The following is an 18,428-nucleotide window of genomic DNA, read 5'->3' as shown; positions in this document are numbered from 1 at the left end:
TGGTGCCAGCTGAGGCTGTTTCCTTTGGCCCCGATGCTTGGAGACTGGTCCCCACTTTGCTACATCCTTCTTTCAGGCAAGTTGTAGAGAGTGATAAGGTGGCCTCTGAGTCTCCTTTTCTCCAGACTAAATAATCCCATCTCCCTCAGCCACTCCTTATAGGACTTGTGCTCCAGATCCTTTAGCAGCTCCATTGCCAGTCTTTGGGTACACTCCATCACCTCAATATCAGCATTGTAAATAGTCTAAGTAGTTACTAAAAATGTTTACAAACCAAATTGCTAGAGTTAAAAGAATATATTCAATGAGATTCCTAACTAGATCTTGCTATTACTTTTTTGGTATCTTCAGTACATGCTCCTTAGCTGTATATATTGTCTTTAATGATACAGTCATTAAAAACATGTCATTTAAGTAGCATTATTTCAGTAACTGAAATTGATATGTTGTTCCATTGTGCTTTTGTTAAGTGTGCATAAAGATGTTTAGATCTTTAGACGTTGAAGTCAGTTCAGCTTTTCATGATACTTATTATTTTCAAAAAAAAAGTTTCTTTGCTTTTTCTCAACAGTAGACTGTTTGACATAAGCCTGTTGGTTCTCTTTCCTAATATTCTTATGTTCTTCTGAACTAAACTTTTGCTTGGCCTTACGTAGTTTTTGAGTTCTTTACATGTATGATTCCGAGTCTAGTTTATTGATAAAGATCTGAAACGACTATATCACCATAGTAGTGTATGTGTAGTGATATGGATACCTTCATATCTAATTTCTAATTCCTAGGAAGTATGGTCAGATGGTGTTATTTCTTGTTTTGTGATTAATATTTGATATAGCTTTGCTATTAGAACAAGCCAAAATATTTACAGAAAGTTCTGAAATTTCGGCAAAAACTACACAAAGGTAATAGTTATTAAAGTTGAAATACATTCTGCTTATATCATCTCTAGGTTTCCTATGTTGTCTATTTTATTTGTAGGCCTGCAGGAGTTTCTAGTTTGTCCCACAAATGTCAGTGTTTCTTACATGTTTTGTAATTGTATTGATTAATCTTAGTCTTTTCGGTAATAAAGTATCCAGGGAATAATCGTGGATCTTAGGATCACTCTTAAAAACTTCTAAAAGGTTAGATATGGCAGTTTATCAAATAGAACAGTACAGGTCAAAAGAAGAATCTCTATCCCCTTCTAAAGCCTGTTTTCACATTGTGTCGGTATTTTTCCTTTGATAGGCAGTTTCTGAAAGTCCATGTCGTGACAATTTGGTCTGCCAGGGTTTTTCTTTTATCATTCAGTTGCCTAATCCAATATATTTTTCATGTCTCCTAAATGTAGGTAGTATCAAGCCTATATTGGTCTTTCTTAGGTCTATCTCTGTTTTAAATCCAGAACAATTTCCAGGAGCAAGTTTCGATCTGATCTTGTTGCTGAGATGGGGAGCTCTGCTATTCTGCTAGTCTAGATTTTTAACTAATGCCTGTGATTTTTTTTGAGTATTTCTCACATAAGTCTCTTACATTAGGTTGATCTTCAAAAAACAAAGCAGCTTGCAGAAATTTTAATGCACATTTTGGCTTGCTCCCACTATTCTACTTTTTGTCATTTTAAGTTAAGCGGGAACTTTCCTGCTGATTTGTTTTTTTTAATTCACTCTTCTTTCTTAGTGACAGATAGCTTGTCTTTTCAGGAAAGAAAGCAATTCTTATGTAGAACTAATCTCTGAGACATCTTCTCTGCCTGGAATGTAGTAAATATATCAGAAACCTTAATCACTATTTTTAGAAAAATCCACTGTTCTTCAAAGATTACAATAGAATTCATTGGACAGTGATTAGTGTGCAGTGACTTGCTAAGGACAGTCCTTTGAACTATGTATAGTGCAAGGCAGTTGATCAACAAATATCCTTAGAGAAAGAAGACATTGCTGAAGATTATTTGTAAGATCACTACTAAATATAAATTTAAGATCCCACTGTGGAAGCAAAATTGTTGTATAAATATAACATCTAGTGAAGCACTTAGCAAGTGTGTGGTAAAAGGCTTGAAAACAACGTTACGTGACACAATCTGTGTCTAAAGTCTACTACCAAAAAAATTCAATTCTCTGTAGTTGACTAGGTAATGTCTTGTTTAGCCAATCATTTTTATTTACTTGGTTTGGATTTTAAACTTCCATTTGCTGTTGACTGATTCTCCTCGAATTTCCTCTGGGCTCAATTAATTCTGCTTTGAGGCTTACATGCTGTGTTTTATTATAGTTTACAACACAATTTAAATTTCCTTTGTCTATGGAATACATGTTGATGTAAATAACACCTTCAATCTTACCGTTTAACTATATTTTTTTCCTTTGTCTTCCTGCTTCCTGTGGTGTGAGAAACAATGGGAAAGGGAACTTAGTGGCATGGTAAGTTAGTGAACTAGTCTTTCACCACTGAAGAATTAATTCTAGGATTCAGATGCAATTAAATATGGGCATCTCATTTCTTAAACTATGTTAGAGAAAAATGGTTCTAAAATTTAGGATGCTGCATGTCAACTGTTTGAAATACAGGATAGATGGTCTATCTAAAAAGACTTTGGCTGTTGATAGCTGAGAGTTACTGTTAATCATAGCTTGTTCTCATGGCAGGACTATATTAATTAGTTAGAGACTTTTCATTAGTTACTATTAAAACTTTTGTCTTCCCTATTTCCTGGTTGTCTCCATTTAGCAAATAAACTATTGAAGAGAGATTGTCTTTGAGATTTTTAAGTCCATAATGGTTATGATTTCAGTTGTGAATGTGAATAGCAGAACATACTCTGATTTAGCTGCCTAAGGCTCTGTACTGTGTGTTTTATACCCATACACCTATGTGTGTATATCTACTTTTAAATATGTATGAAACACTGTTAAAAGGACTGCCAGTAGCTGATGTGTTGTGTACTCAAGTCACTCTGGGGTGGCATTAATGCTAATATCATGTTTTGTCATTCCTTGTCACTGTAAGATTGATTTGAAATTTATACTTCTTTGGAAACAGGTCTGCTAATGGAAGAACAGTTTCGTCTCTTATTTTACTAAGCTTGGCATTTTCAATGCTGTGGCTATTTTATACTCTGGATTTTATGTATTTTATCCATTTTTAATGTACTTATTTTTGTGAATGAAGTCTTACTGTTTCCTCTTTCGCTCCTTAACTCCTCACTTTCTTCACAGTAGTCTGAATTATTTCTTGACTTTCTTTCAGTTTTTTGTATTCAGGTAAGTAATAACTTTTAGGGTTTTAAAATAGGGTTTCTGATCCTAACGGATACATTTTTGGATGGAATTTAGTAGATTAATTTTGGGCTAATGTGAATGCATTTAATGCCTCATTTGTATTCTCACTTGGAAATTTCTCATTTTTCTTTTCTAGTGCATTCCCTTTTGGCCTGAAAATGATGCCAACAAATTGCTTGTTAGAGTAGAAAATTCTGATCTCCCTCCAAAGAAGATAAATTTTGATCAGCAAGAAAACTGTCTTTTATTGCATTTGGACAATAAGGTAACATATTGCCTGCCGTGTTTACATGTTAGATAGAACAGCATAAATCACTTTTTCATTTTCATTCTCAAAAGTTTATTTTCCCATGCAATCAAGTATTGCAAAGCCTTAGCTGAGAAGTGTTTATACATTCTCATGCTCTCTTTTCTGTGTGTGTACAAACAGATATAAGTAGGTATTCTGTTTTAAGTGCTTCTCTGGGGAGCACTTCTGGGGAGCTAAAATACAGATTGTTGTGCAAGTATTCTTTGTGAGAAGTAGTAATATTAGTTCTATTATTAATATTAATTTCTCTGAAAAGTAACTTTGACTCTCATAAATTTACTTGTATGTTGCTGATAGTCTCACCTAGCAGTAGTTTTTAAGTAGTGACTGGTTTTTGTAATATAATGTTCTTGAGGGCATCGAAGTGTAGGCTTGTAATATGGAAGGTTAGTCTACTACCAGTCTAACTTTTCACAGTACAGAACTCCTGCATAGTTTTAATTACTATGTGTAATACCTTCTACTTAGTATTTAGATCAAGGACATATTTTGAAGATGTGGTAAAATGGCTAGTTTTACTGCATGATAGCTTTTTCTTATGATGAGAGGAAAAGTTTTTCAAAATATTTAAATTACATTTGCTTTGCTGGAAATCCGTTCCACCATTATTTATTTTCATAATTTTTACAACTGATAGCTCGGAGGAATTGCAGTGGATGTCAATCTGACTGAACATTCCACAGTGATTACATTTTCTAATTACCATGATGGTGCAGCTCCATTTCTGTTGATAAACCACACCAAAGAGGATATTGAGTATGGACAAAGGTATGTATGAAAAGGTTTAGTGTGGACGTTTGCATGGAGACATGTGACTATAATTTTGTATATTGTAAGCCTGCATTTTCTAAAGAAGCCTGTTTAAAAGTAATGGCTGTCAAATTTTGTCAGAGGACCCAAAAATCTCTTGCTTGGTAAATGGAAGACAATGAATTGTTTGCAATGTTATATAGTGCTAGGTAGTTCTACAGGTGAGCTGTTTTGTGGTGGTTTTTTATATGAATTTTGTGGCCTTGTGACATGTACATTCCTGCTGGGGGGCAAAGGATGTGCTTTTCTGGAACTGTACAGGTGCTCACTGTGCAGAATAAGTAACAAAAGAGATTTATCTGAAAGAATGGGTTAAAGTTATGTGATGTAGGGGCTGTGAGAGGTAGTTACATAAACTTTGCCAAGCCAGGATGAAACTAAGATAATTTTAACAAATACTGGTTTTCTTCAGTGAGTGAATATTCACTTCTGTACCTGCACAGAGTTACTTTATTCTCTACCTGTAATGTCCTTATAATGCTTTGCCACTGTATGCAGATACTGTGCAATGCTAAGAAGTGTATACCTGCAGCATTCTTGAACTATTTCTTTTTTAAAATACAAACAACCTATATTGTATTCCCTTCAGTCAGAGAAGTGTTGTTTTAAGATTTTTATTTGGAAAGTGGAAGAGTTACTAGTCAAATCCTGTTTGCTTTCTGTTTGCCTGAGGAATGATTGTTTAGTTTGGTTTTTCTCTGTAAAGATTAGTAAATGTTATCTTTTTAGGTTAATTGTGGGCATCCCAAGTTTCAGTTTAATTAGAACAGAATACAGCATTTAGAGTGGAAGGGCCTATCATTTAGTCCAACTTCCTGACCACTTGAGGTCTGATCAAAAGTTAAAGCATGTTATTAAGGGTGTTATCCAAGTCAAGGGCTTGGGGCATCTCCTGCCTCTCAAGAAAGCCTGTTCCAGTTTTGAAAGAAAATCTTCCTAATGTCCAGTCTAAACCTCCCCTGGCTCCCAACGCTGGCACAGCGTTGAATGTAGGGGAATGGTTCAAATCACTGGATCCCAGCAAGCAGAGGTCAGCATCTCTCCACTTACTCTCCTGGGGTAACTCCTTCCAGAGAGCTGTAGAAGACAATTCTGCAAGTTTTTAACTATATGTGAGAGGGAATGGAGATTAAAACACATTTGTTTGAAAATGTTGATCACAAAGTGGGGAAGAAAATGAGTATATAAAATCTACTGAATATAATTTATTTTTAAAGTGTATGTACGTATTTTGAAGTACAAACCCTCATTCTTATTATTGTTCTGAGAATGTTCGTGTGCATGTTTTTTCATGCATAACATTATTTTTGTTCTGTTTTCATTACTTGAAAATATAATTCATATTCTTGTTGAAATTCTAGAATGCAAGGTCATTGACACAAAATATTCATGGACATTTGAATTTAAAAATACTTTCTTCTAGCTCCCTCAGTGAATTGGAAGACTATCTTCAGCCAAATAAGGCAGTACTGTATACTTGGGCAGACCCAACAGGATCTAGGAAATTAAAATGGAGATGTGGAAATAGAACAGAGGAAATTGGCCCAAAAGAGGTATTATTTTTTTATCAAAATCTCCTTTTAGTGGTGTGTGATTCTTTATATGTCTGTTCATCAGTGTATGCATGAAACTTTGTATTTAATGACTATGATCACAAGTCTCATATATGAGTTCTTAACACAGAACAGTATCAACACTTTGTTTGCCAGAGCTTGTGCCAGTAAGCAGTCTTCAGTTGAAAAGTGTGCGTGTGTGGGGTGAGAGGCTGTCATAAAACTTTGTAATTACTTTTTTCCCTGTACCTTAAAAGAATGTCTTCTGTTGTTGTATTGTTAAGACTCCAGCATTTTTATGTAAAGTAGAATGATTAAGAGTTGTAAAAACATTTCCTCTCTTGTTTGTAGGACAAAATGGACATACTCACTGTGGATTCTAGAAAAGCTGTCTATTTCATGTCATTTTATGAAGGTTTGCAGCGTATTGTTCTGATCACTGAAGATGAGAATGTATTTAAATTGACATACGAAAGTGTAAAAGCAGAACTAGCAGAACAAGAAATTGTTCTGTCTTTGCAAGACGTTGGAATTTCGTTGGTTAATAATTATACAAAACAAGAGGTGTCCTATATTGGAATTACAAGGTAACTTTGTATGCCACAACATAAAACGTTTAACTTCAGTATAAGTGTTTAACTTTAATGTTTAACTTTAATGTTTAACTTCACTCTGTGAATTTTATTTTGGCTTGTGTTGAAGGAGCAAAAAGACGTCTGGGTTAATAATATTCGAACCTAATCACTATCTTTTCCTGCTATCAAGAGAAGTGTTTTCACTGTGTTTTGTACTAATGCATATGCTAACTGTATTTAGATGTATGTGGTTTTGGAACATGTATTTGTAACTCTGTGTGGCAGACTTCCCAAAACACTGAACAGAAAATATTTCCTGACCACTTATTTTAAGAAGTGATAATAGAGTTTTAAGGAGTAAGTTCTGTGAATAGTTTGTTTCAGTGGGTTTTGTTATCTTCACTACAAAACAGCTGAATTCTGCACTGGAAATTTTGATGCAAAAACTTGTAGGTCCCTTTAGTTTTGGTTGATTAATATGGTGATCCAGTGCTTTACTGCTTGGGTTTCCTACTATAATATTTCAGAGAGAAGCAGGAAAGAAACTATGTAATGCTTTGGAAGTGTATGCTGTCATATATTTGAACAGGGTCTCTTTGGAATCATCAAGGGACACTTGAATATAATTGCCATAATCCACACACTTCTTCTTATTCACTGTAATGAGGTTGACAGAGTGAGAGTTTTTTTCTTGATTAATTCTTCGCATTGAACTGAAAAACAAACAAATATGAACTTCTCATACGCATAGGCTTCACGTAATCACATCCGTCATTTATAAGAAAATTTCAGTCCCTGCCCTCATCTGAGAAACTGTGCTCTGATATTTAGACATAGTGGAAACAGTGGCAGCTAATTGCCAAGATTTGCAGTAGTGTTGGGATTTCACTAAGTTGGTTTTTCTTTGAAAGCAGTCATCCATAGTCATTAGTCTAGTAGTGCTTATAGTTAGTTTTGTTTCCTTGTCAAACCCTGATGAGATATCAAATTTCTTGAAAATGGATGACAGTACTGTTGAAATTGGCTTCCTGTTTTTTTAGGAGAAACAAAAAAACCCCAAAACCTAAAAAGGTAGAAAAAAATAAGGGGTGGGGAACTCTCAGCAATGAAGACACTACTCTTTTTTGTAGTTTTTGTTGTTTTGAACTTCAGCTCACCTTCTTTTTTCTGCCATTGATGTGTCTCAACGCAGACACAGGTGTAACTAAAAGAGGTTATGTGGCTGTGTCTGAAAAGCTACGTATTTGTAGACTATAGAGTAATCTGTGGAAAGAAGGATGTTCTACCTGCCTGATACAGTGTTGGTTTGTGCCCTATTTTATGTTTTAAGTTTGTTTATAAGGTGAAATCAGGCACAGAGCTTCTCATAGAGGCGGTGGAAAAATGTCTAATGCCCTTTAAAGTTGATTAATTATTTGTATTAATAAAACAGAGACAGAAGAAAGGATAACATTTTAAAAAACAACAAACAAGAAACAAACCCAAACTCCCACCACGAAATCAGTAGAGGAAACATAAAACAAAATCACCACCTATTGGTTTTAGATGGAAAGACTAAATAAACAAGCTGTCAAAAATAAGACACAGTGCAGGAGGCATTTTTGTCTTGACTTGAACTTTTCAATTTTTAGTAAATTTAAAGTGCAAAAACAAATGCAGGACTATAAGCAAAAAGCTACATTGAGATTGTAGAACAATGGATGGCAGTACTGCTGGAATTGAACTTCCTTCAGTATCTCTACATACCCTTCTTCATCAAAGTGGGGAGTTACACAGACTTGTTAATTTCTTTTTTTCTTCATCATATTGGAGAGACTGGCTTCTGCTTAGTACCAAGAAGGCAATGCGTGATTTGGGTGCTTCTGTTTGCTACAGTAGTGCTTTATGTTGTGGCTTCTCATTCCCTAGTTACAATCTATTAAAAGTCACACTAAAGTGGGTGTGGTTTTGAAAACTTGTTTTCAAAAAGCTAATCCTCTTTCGGTTCTTTGTTTTGTTTTCGAAGTTCTGATGTCGTGTGGGAGACAAAACCCAAGAAGAAGTCAAGATGGAGACCAATGAGTGTCAAGCAAATTGATAAATTAGAACAAGAATTCAGAGATTACAGTGAGCTAAGTCCTTCAGAAAATAAAATTATTGAGTTGGAATCTAATGTTTTGGTAATACTGATAGTTCTCTAATTCTATTGTTTATATGTATGTTCAAGAAAAAGATAATATATTAATTTTGATGTCTTTGATAAAACTTATGGTGAAATTTGAGATGATTGATTTACCTACTCCATTTGAAAACACTTCTTTATCTCTATTTAAAAAATGCAGGAAAAATCCCACAAACTTTTGATATCTTCCTACAGACCTTTTGTTGTTAGTGCCTGACTTTGAAATTGAGGTGTAATATTTTTGGAGGTTGTGTTGCTACATAAGCATAAAAACTACACTAAGGAAGCTTTGCATTTTGTGCATATATTATACCAGTAAATATGTTAATATGAGGTTGGTTTGTTTGTTTTTGCCTGAAATCCTGTATTTTTTAAGTGGGCTTGTTGTGGAATGATTTAGCTGTCATTCAACCACATAAAATTGAAAATGAAATTTCAGAAATTATTCTGGAATGCAGAAGCACATTGTTCTCCAAATACTCAGTCCTTGTCTGTGGAAAAATTCTAGACACTCCCTAGAAACGTGCTATAGGAAAATAAACAATGGATAGATAAATAATCCAGTTTTTGTCTCAGCCATTCATAGTCCATTACACTGTTCAGTTTTTCCTCTAGATAGCTATGTGTTAAATGATAGTAACCCCCAAATAATGCACCATTTTGTAATGTTATTTCTATTGAAATTTATGGTGCAATTTGTTTGCTTTAAATAAAGGGAAGTTGTGACATCTAACTTAAAAGCTGCAGAATTTCTACTGCTGAGCTTTACAATATTGGTTAAAAATGTAAATTTTTAAGTATATTCTATAAAGCAAGATTTTAAAACACTCTTTAATAATTCAATAGGTGTGTTTAACTCCTAATGGAATGAACATGACAATTCAACAGCCAAATGAGATTCCTATCAGAAGAAATTATCTGCCAGCTTTAAAGGTGGAATACAGTTCCTCTGCACATCAGAAGTCTTTCAGAATTCAAATTTACAGGATACAAGTGAGTCATCTAAAAAAGTAGTTGTTATTTATTCTGAAAGAGCAACTTTTATGGAAACTTGGGTTAATTTCTAGAATTGTTTGGATTTCTCATATTTTCAATTCAATTTGCATCAGTGCTTCTCAGTTTTTGAATATACTACTTAAATGCTTCTTGGGAAAAAAGGAAGACAACTATGACTTTAAAAAATTGACATATGAAAAAAATTGACTTAAATTTGACTTAAGAAAAAATATTTTACATTCATCTTACTTGCTTTTGCTTGGAGCATTTCTGTATAACAAGCAAGAAAGAGACATGAAATTTCTTGTCTTGCCATGCTCAAGATTTTAAAAACAAATACTTTGCAAAACTTTTATGGACCATTTATTACTACCAATTTAAAGAAGCTTTACTAAAGTATTAGAATTGGATATTAGATTTTGAAAATAAATATATTGTAAGTAAAGTAGTGGCTTTTTTCTCCATTTGGATTGGTGTAAGGCCACAGGTAATGATCATGTCTCTAGAGTTTTTCCTTATTTTAAAATATTTCACTATTGAAAAGCTAATGTGCTGCACCTTGTCCTGTCCTTACCCCTACTAGATACAAAACCAGATTCCTGGAGCCATATTTCCCTTTGTGTTCTATCCTATTAAACCTCCAAAGTCCATCACCTTGGATTCAGGTTTGTTTTAGTTTAACATAATCCTTCCTTTTAAAATAACAAGATAACTTGCTTGTACTGAAGTTAACCATTTTATCAGATTTATCACGTTTAACAGGTGAAGTCTGCATGAGCTTTCTGATTACAGATAATAAAAATAATAATGGTAGCAATAAGGAAGCAGTTACCTCTACAAAGAAGATATACAGAAAACTGTTTCAACAATTAAAAATTAACAGAAGAAAAGAAACTGTCTTTTATTTGTCATTATCATACTTTTTAAGAGCATCTTTTTTGGCACTTTACTCCATTGATTTTGGAGAACATATAACATGAAAGTTGCATAAGCTTAAAAAGAGGTTTTCAGTTCAGACCACCACTAAAATTTAATGCTGACTAATATATAAGAAAACTTTTCTGTTCATAAGATAAGTCTTTAATTTTGATGGTAGTGAATCTGTCGCACTCCTTCTATGCTACTTGCATTTGGAGTTTTGGGGCAGTGAGGATTCATTTCTCATCTGTAGTCTTCCACTATTTCCCTACTGCTGGAGCTCATGCAATGCATGACCTAGTAACCTATCTGAAGTAATCTTAAGTAGTAAGAAAATAAATGTGCCTGAGATCAAAGTTGTTAAGTGAGGCACCATTTATAAGCTCTCCAGATGGCAAATTATGTTTTTGTATGGTTTTTGGGTAGCTTTCTCCATTGCTTGGAGCATAGAGCTCAATGTCTCTACACTATGTGATGAACTGGAGTCTTTAATTAATTTTTTCACATTGAAATCACTTGGAAAACCCAGGTAATATCAAAAAGGATTCTGGATTGAGACAAAAAATACTGTTTGCAATTTTGTTCTGAAGCTAGTAGGATGTCACTTGTTCATTCTAAATATAATTGGTTTTAAGCTACAGTGCATGAATCCGCAGAATTCTTTTTTGTTTGTTCAGTTTGCATTTTTGTACCAGCCACTGGAAAATCTTACTCCATGACTAAAGAAATTACATAAATCTAAGATTATATCAATATTAATTTGCTTTTAACTGAAAATTAGCATTTTCAGTTAAATAGCATTTTGATGTTCCATTTCATCCTTGTCTTCCTATTACTTTCTGTTCCTGCTCTTTTACCTGTCTTAGTTTTTTGCCAGTCATATCCATTATGTAATCCTGTTGTACAGGATTGAGAAAACCCTGAACGTATATGACATGTTCATTAAAAAATCTTAGGAAGTTATGTATATCATGTAACAGTCTGTTCTGATCTCTTTTTTATTTGACATCTTCATAGCTCCTAAACCGTTTACTGATGTCAGTATTGTCATGAGAACTGCAGGACACTCACAAATATCTCATATTAAGTAAGTATTTTGACGTGTTCCGTCTCTATTGCTATTTGGTATATTAATCAAGCTTTAAAATTAAATTTATTATAGATGATTAACATAATGAAAGGTAATTTTCACACAAACTCAGTCTTGGAAACTCAGAACATTTCAACAGAGATGAAAGCTCAGTGTCCTTTATTATCCACATAACTGAAGAGTAAAGCAAGGATTTTTATATGTCTTTTTAATGCGTATTTTTAGTCATCTTTATTTAGAAAAAAATCTTATGTATAATGGTGCTATATACAGTGTTAAATGCTGCTGTATGTTTAAAATCCTTCTGTTTACTTGGAAATGTGTTTATCTGACGCCTAAGTGGGAAGCCTGTGCTTCACCAGCAATGATGAATCCCTCAAAAAACCACAAAACAAATAAAAAAAGAAAACCAACCACAAAATACAAACATACTGAACAACCCCCCAAAAGCAAAACCCACACCAAAAAAACCCCCACCAAAACCAGTACCTGAAGTTGTGTAAGTGGTCTAAATACCCTATACTAAGCTTTAAGTGTTACGCGTTTTTGTGGAACACTTTAATAATTATTTTTTGTTTCATGTGTAGGTATTTTAAGGTTCTGATTCAAGAGATGGATCTCAGATTAGATCTTGGCTTCCTGTATGCAGTTGGTGAATTCTTTGCACAGACTGATGTGCCAAGTGACCAAGAGGTAGAAGAAACCTTTTGTTGCTTGAAGATAAATAGATTTTAAATTTGTAACTATTCAACTTGTATTTAAAAAAACCTAAAAATTATTTTCTTATTCCATATCAATGATTAATTTCTGTGTATCTGGGAATAATGTGAAGCTGTGAGGTTTTTCATTGCTTTTGCCGGAGACACATAGACTGTTTCCTTTATGCTCATTTTGTATGCTATGCAAAGAAGGCTTTAAACCATATGGTACATGGACAAGGAGAGAAGTTCGTACATAGGAGAGTATAAGTAGTATTAGTCGTGTATTGTATCAGTGACAAATGACTAGTAGTTTTTCTATACTCCAAATTTTGAAGAAGTATCTTTTTCAAATGCATTAACAGCTAGAACTTTTCAAAAAGGATGTTGAATCTCTTCAAGAAGAACTAATGAGTGTGTCATCAATGGATACATCACAAATCAGCTTGTATGAATACTTCCACATCTCTCCAATTAAGGTATTCCTTTTCCGCATTACAGACTGAGTTTGTTCTCTGAAAATTTTTTGTCTTGTGCAGGATAGTAGCCAATGGAAATAAAGATTAAAACAGCTGATCAAAAAAAAGGGCGCTAGGAAAGTATTTTCATTGTTGCCCCTAACTTACTATTGCATTCCTATGACTTTCTTTATAAGTAATTTTTTTTCATATAATTATTTAAGAGTTCCTTGAAAAATGCTCTAGTTAGTGTACACACAGTGTATTATGGATTGGAGAATGGCATAATTTCTAAAAAACATACACAGCCAGGGTAGGAGATTAGTGTGTAGCTGACATTATTACAACTGTGTTAGGACTTTATCGACTATATAACAATTCTTAAGATAGTGAGTTTCACCTCTTTGCAGTATCTTGTGAGATGTTAGAAATTGTATTTGACAAGAAAAATTGCAGGGAGGAAATAGGGTGGAATAAATGGGCTTGAAGTTTTACTAAAAGATTCATCTTTAGTGATTATGCGCTGAGGGACAATGATTCTGCAAGGTGAGCTGTGTAACATTGAAATGAGCTATAGTTAAGCTCTGTTATAAGATAATGAATGTCGCGGGACATTGTCTTCAGAGAATCAGAAGCAGGCATGACTTCCCTTAATCTGATTTTTAAAACTGCTGGATAGATTTGTACCATTTTGTGCCACCACGGCCATTAGAGCAATTTCCTGAATGTTGTTCTGGTCTGATTTCTTTGAAACAAATGCTTTGGTTATTTCAAGTGTGCACAGGTAGGATTTTTCCTTTATGCATTTCCAGTAGTTATTTGGCCCCTGCAAAACTTGTGTTAGTAATTATTTGTTCTCAAGCTTTTATGTTACATTCTTGCTTGGAGAATATGCTGTGTTGTCATTTTCTGTCTGCTTTGATTTTGGGTATAACTTAGAGAAACTAAATGTTTTGAAAACGAGTTAATAATCTAAATTATAGCTAAAAGAATCCAGAAACCTTCTCTGAAAATGTAAGTAAACAGTTTGAAGTTCTTGTTTTCTTAAAGATAGTTTAAATTCTTCATTTCGGCTTAAAATGTCAATGGGCTATTTTGGCCTACATTATGTATTTGTGTATTCTGTTACAAAGTCAGACTAGTTTCAGTCAGACTAGAAGTGTCTTAACTCAATTTTTAAATCATCTAAAACATTATAAAGATACAAATACTGTACATCTAACAACTAACCATGTTATTTCCCAATCTCGTTTTTCTCCTTCAGTTACACTTGAGCTTTTCACTCAGTACGGGTGGAGAAGATAGTAACAAAGAAGAAAGAAAGAATGAATTGATACCATTTCAATCCTTGAATCTCCTGCTGAAGAGTATAGGAGCCACCCTTACAGATGTACAAGATATTCTCTTTAAGTAGGTTAAAAGTACAAATTTAAAAATCACTCACAAAACTGTACCAATATTGCGTAAGTTGTTTTATTTTGATTTGCATAGTAAGGACATACTTTTTCTCTCTTTTGTTTTTTTAGGTTGGCATTCTTTGAGCTCCAGTATCACTTCTGTACTACACAGCAGCTCCAATCAGCAGTTGTAAGGCATTATTCAAAACAGGTGAGAATAAGAAAATGTCAGTGTTCTGATAAATTTATATTTTGAAAGTGCTGCCATGCACTTAGATTCTATTAAACTAAACAAAAGTACTTTCATCCTTGTATCTATGTACAAAGGCTAAATAAATGCATACAAACCAATTACTCATTAATACAATTTTATTGCCTTGCCAAATGTCATGGATAACAAAACAGCTTGCTGGAATAGAGAGGGAAAGCAAACACGATGGAGCACTGATAGAACTGTGATTGGCATTAAAATACTAATGCATTTTCTTGAACATTGCTACTATATGAATTATGGTTCTTTCTTGGCTTTTGTGTACTGTTGAAAGTCCTGTCATCCAGTGGAGAGAATCCAACAAAAATACCTTTGCATAAAGAATTAGTCCTCTTCCATCCATTCATCATTAGTAATAAGGGGCTACTGAAATACTTCTAAGTACTGTTCTTTCTTGGCTGACATAATGTGGTTTATTCACTGATTTTCGCATTTTCTTAGTACAACTACTTCTACTTTTCTGTGTGATTTTGAGGTTTTTATATTGAACTCATGTTTCTTTACCTGTTCTAATCTGAGATAGTACATTGTTTGCCTTTGTTTCAGTGTAATATAGGAGATATTTTCACAAAAATCTATTGTCATTTTAGGCGATTAAACAAATGTATGTTCTTATTCTTGGCCTTGACGTGTTGGGTAATCCATTTGGGTTCATAAGAGGCTTGTCTGAAGGAGTAGAAGCTTTCTTCTATGAGCCATACCAGGTAAAATTCTCTACCGCCCTTTCATAAGTATATAGATATACATTGTATTGAAAATCTATATTGATACCTTTTTTGGTTTCAAACTTAGATTTAGAATGGAAAATTCCAAGTGAAAATGCCTGGAAAACTCAAGTGGGCTTAAAAAGGACAGAGAAGTCCATTTAACTTAACTTCCAAAGGGCTGTTTCCTGCAGTTCATACCTTAAAATAAATCCTTCAAAATAATCAGAATCCAGGGAATTAATTAGTATTCTAAAATTGTCTGTCCTTCTGTCACAGGAGCTTTTGTGGGAGCTTTTGCACTTTATCACACAGTGTCATCTTGTTATCCTCTTTGTTACATATAAATCCCAATAAAAATTGTAAGATTTAAAAGTATATAATGCACACTATCAAAGCTCATCATTAATGTACTCTTTTTTTCTCATAGGGAGCCATCCAGGGTCCTGAGGAATTTATAGAAGGAATGGCACTAGGATTTAAAGCACTCGTAGGGGGAGCTGTGGGTAAGTTTCAGCACTGTATGGTAGTTTGCCTAATAGTAAACAACAGAGGTGAGTATTTGTAAATTGCATTGGAATTTTAATTTGGTTTATATTCCAATAGGTGGATTAGCAGGAGCTGCCTCGAGAATCACAGGTGCTATGGCAAAAGGAGTAGCTGCAATAACTATGGATGAGGATTACCAGCAAAAAAGGAGAGAAGCCATGAATAAACAACCCACTGGTCTGAGAGAGGGTATCACTCGTGGTGGAAAAGGACTAGTTTCTGTAAGGAGGAAAACAAAAATTAATTATTTTTGTGCAGGCAAGAGTACCAGGCTCTTGTGTTCACCAGAGAGTTTTTAGTTTTCAATTTTTTTAGCTAGTTTTTTGTTAGTTTCTTAATTTTAATTTTGGTTTGGCAGGTATATAACTACAATTGAGTGATAGTAGAAACTGTGAAGCAGGTGCCTCTGATTCTCTTAGCTTGTAGTGAATTCTAGAATACTTCTAACACATGTACTTTGAGGCCTTTCACCAATGAAGTAGAAAGAAAGATGTTAGAAATGAAAAATACTATATGGAAGCCTATTTGTAATGTCTGTTATGTTTATCTTGGTAGGGTTTTGTCAGTGGCATAACAGGAATAGTTACGAAGCCAATAAGAGGTAAGTTTGGTCTTGATGTGTTAACTGTTCACACAGTGGTAAATTCTTGATACTTGATGAGCTGTTGTAAATCAGAGTTACGAACTCCTTGTCAAGATTTTCTATTCCTGCTGACTTACAGTTTAAACGTTGTTTTTATGAACTTAGTGTGGAGAATACATAGTTGTGTAACAAATAAGATTTGTAATTAAATAAATATACCTGCAAATTAAATAAATATACTAATAAAACTTGTTAAGATTTTAGGAACAATTCGGTGGTTTATAATGATCTTCTGCTTTTAATGCTTTTAGGAGCTCAGGAGGAAGGAGCAGCTGGTTTTTTCAAAGGTGTTGGAAAAGGCTTAGTGGGAGCAGTAGCTAGGCCCACTGGTGGAATCATAGATATGGCAAGCAGTACATTTCAGGGTATTAAAAAGTAAGTAAAATAAATGTACAGAATATCACGTGGCATGAAAGAGACGATAGTAATACTAGTAGTACCTTGTGTCTTTGTATCACTTCTGTGTTGTTTACATAATAAATAGGTGGCTCTTTAATAAAATACACACTTGATAAAATTTTAAAAACACAGACACAAATCTCAGGCGTTTTAAGCATTACTGAAAATAGTAATTTAAATATTTCAGCGATGAGACTTCCTTCAACTGATAATTTTTAACTTTTACCCCAAATACGCAGGAAAAAAAGGACTTCTCAGATGCGTTTTAAATTACTTTATATACTGTTACTGCTTTATGAGATAAATTCCAAGACTACTAGATGATGCCAGTCTCAGAAATATGTTAAGATACATTTAAATATTGTGATAGTCTCACTTTAACAAATTCATTGCTGAAGGAGGAGACAGTGTTTTGAAGAGGCACTTAGTAACTGTAAATGCAATTGTTTGCTGGCCCTGTTCTTACTGAGTTGGATCACTTCTGTTACCATAAGAATGCCAGCCAGTCTCTTTTGTTTTCCTGTTTAAGTTCTTTAGCAGAGAAATGCAAGAAAAATATCAAAGTGAAAGTTCTATATGGTACAGTTGTCTTTACTTTTGAAGTTTTGAAATACAGTAGTTAGACACTAATTAAGTATTTGCAGGTGTGTGCTACTCTGTGCCATCTAATTTGATAATAGTGATTCTCGGAAGTAGATTTCTGAGTCTGTTACTGTTTCATGTAATGTCTGTTACAGTGCAAAAGTGTGTATATAGACAACAATAGTTGTTGTACAAGTACTTGAATTTTGTATACAAAATATACAATTTATTTCCTTAGCTAAATAATACAGTTGAGTAGAGATATTGACATATATTTTAAATTTTCTGTTTTGTCAGGGCTGCAGATTCATCAGAAGATGTGATAAGCCTGCGACCACCTCGTTTCTTTGGTGAAGATGGTGTTATTAGACCTTACAGATTACGAGATGGAACTGGAAGTCAAATGTTACAGGTGAAGAAAATGAAAGATAAATTTTGACATACATTTAAACTCATCTTACATAGAAATAAATACTTTAGAATTTCCCTCTTAAATTCCCATCCATTTCTTATCTAGTTACTCAGTAGTGAAGAAATTTAATTTAATTTCTTAAGCATATAACCGCACTGGGGATTTGGCTGCTGTGCTACAACTTTTGAGGAAGACATCATAAAGTAAATCAGTATATCTGTAAAACTTTATGAACAGAGCATTCTGAAAAAGGAAAAAGGTTTTTATGTGCAAATGAAAAGTTTTATGCCTTTAAATTTTTTTTGTGGAAAATGTTGATAAATACACCTTTTTTTCAGTAATTTTATAATACATAGCTTAAACAATTACTTATAAGTCTCAATTTTATGTGAAACAGCATTTTAAAGACACTTAGAAATAGTTGTATTTATGTCATACTGAAGCCATTGGAAGAACATAAACAGTTCTGGAATACTGTTTGCAGGATGTATATGCTGAACAACACTTACTTTTTAATGATTCATCTGCCATTTAAGCAAATTTGACTCAAAAGATTCCCCTCAGAAAGGGGAATAATTTCAGGTATGACGCACACAGCTTACTGAGTTTCTGTTTTTTCCTTTTGTTAGAAATAAAAAC

The 18,428-nt window shown here is 33.7% G+C and overlaps 1 protein-coding gene across 4 annotated transcripts in view; it reads left to right on the top strand.

Moving 5' to 3' along the window:
• The window catches only part of VPS13A (vacuolar protein sorting 13 homolog A), a 106,982-nt gene that overhangs the window by 71,779 nt on the left and 16,775 nt on the right, over positions 1 to 18,428 (top strand). For 2 of the 4 annotated variants that reach the window (XM_088157082.1, XM_088157085.1), the window contains exons 51-69: positions 2,367 to 2,405; positions 3,400 to 3,528; positions 4,211 to 4,341; positions 5,807 to 5,936; positions 6,288 to 6,523; positions 8,517 to 8,670; positions 9,519 to 9,665; positions 10,252 to 10,333; positions 11,604 to 11,673; positions 12,264 to 12,369; positions 12,740 to 12,853; positions 14,097 to 14,242; positions 14,359 to 14,440; positions 15,091 to 15,204; positions 15,635 to 15,710; positions 15,811 to 15,974; positions 16,309 to 16,354; positions 16,648 to 16,771; positions 17,675 to 17,789. In XM_088157082.1, coding sequence (XP_088013208.1) covers positions 2,367 to 2,405; positions 3,400 to 3,528; positions 4,211 to 4,341; positions 5,807 to 5,936; positions 6,288 to 6,523; positions 8,517 to 8,670; positions 9,519 to 9,665; positions 10,252 to 10,333; positions 11,604 to 11,673; positions 12,264 to 12,369; positions 12,740 to 12,853; positions 14,097 to 14,242; positions 14,359 to 14,440; positions 15,091 to 15,204; positions 15,635 to 15,710; positions 15,811 to 15,974; positions 16,309 to 16,354; positions 16,648 to 16,771; positions 17,675 to 17,789 — 2,205 coding nt within the window. The remainder of the gene's footprint in view (positions 1 to 2,366; positions 2,406 to 3,399; positions 3,529 to 4,210; positions 4,342 to 5,806; positions 5,937 to 6,287; positions 6,524 to 8,516; positions 8,671 to 9,518; positions 9,666 to 10,251; positions 10,334 to 11,603; positions 11,674 to 12,263; positions 12,370 to 12,739; positions 12,854 to 14,096; positions 14,243 to 14,358; positions 14,441 to 15,090; positions 15,205 to 15,634; positions 15,711 to 15,810; positions 15,975 to 16,308; positions 16,355 to 16,647; positions 16,772 to 17,674; positions 17,790 to 18,428) is intronic. The other 2 variants (XM_088157083.1, XM_014868795.2) reach the window with 1 other exon arrangement.

This window comes from Sturnus vulgaris, chromosome Z, assembly GCF_052056855.1.
Source record: "Sturnus vulgaris isolate bStuVul1 chromosome Z, bStuVul1.hap1, whole genome shotgun sequence".
Lineage (NCBI taxonomy): Eukaryota > Metazoa > Chordata > Aves > Passeriformes > Sturnidae > Sturnus > Sturnus vulgaris.
The sequence above is the reverse complement of the archived record's forward strand: the minus strand, read 5'-3'. Positions and strand labels throughout refer to the sequence as shown.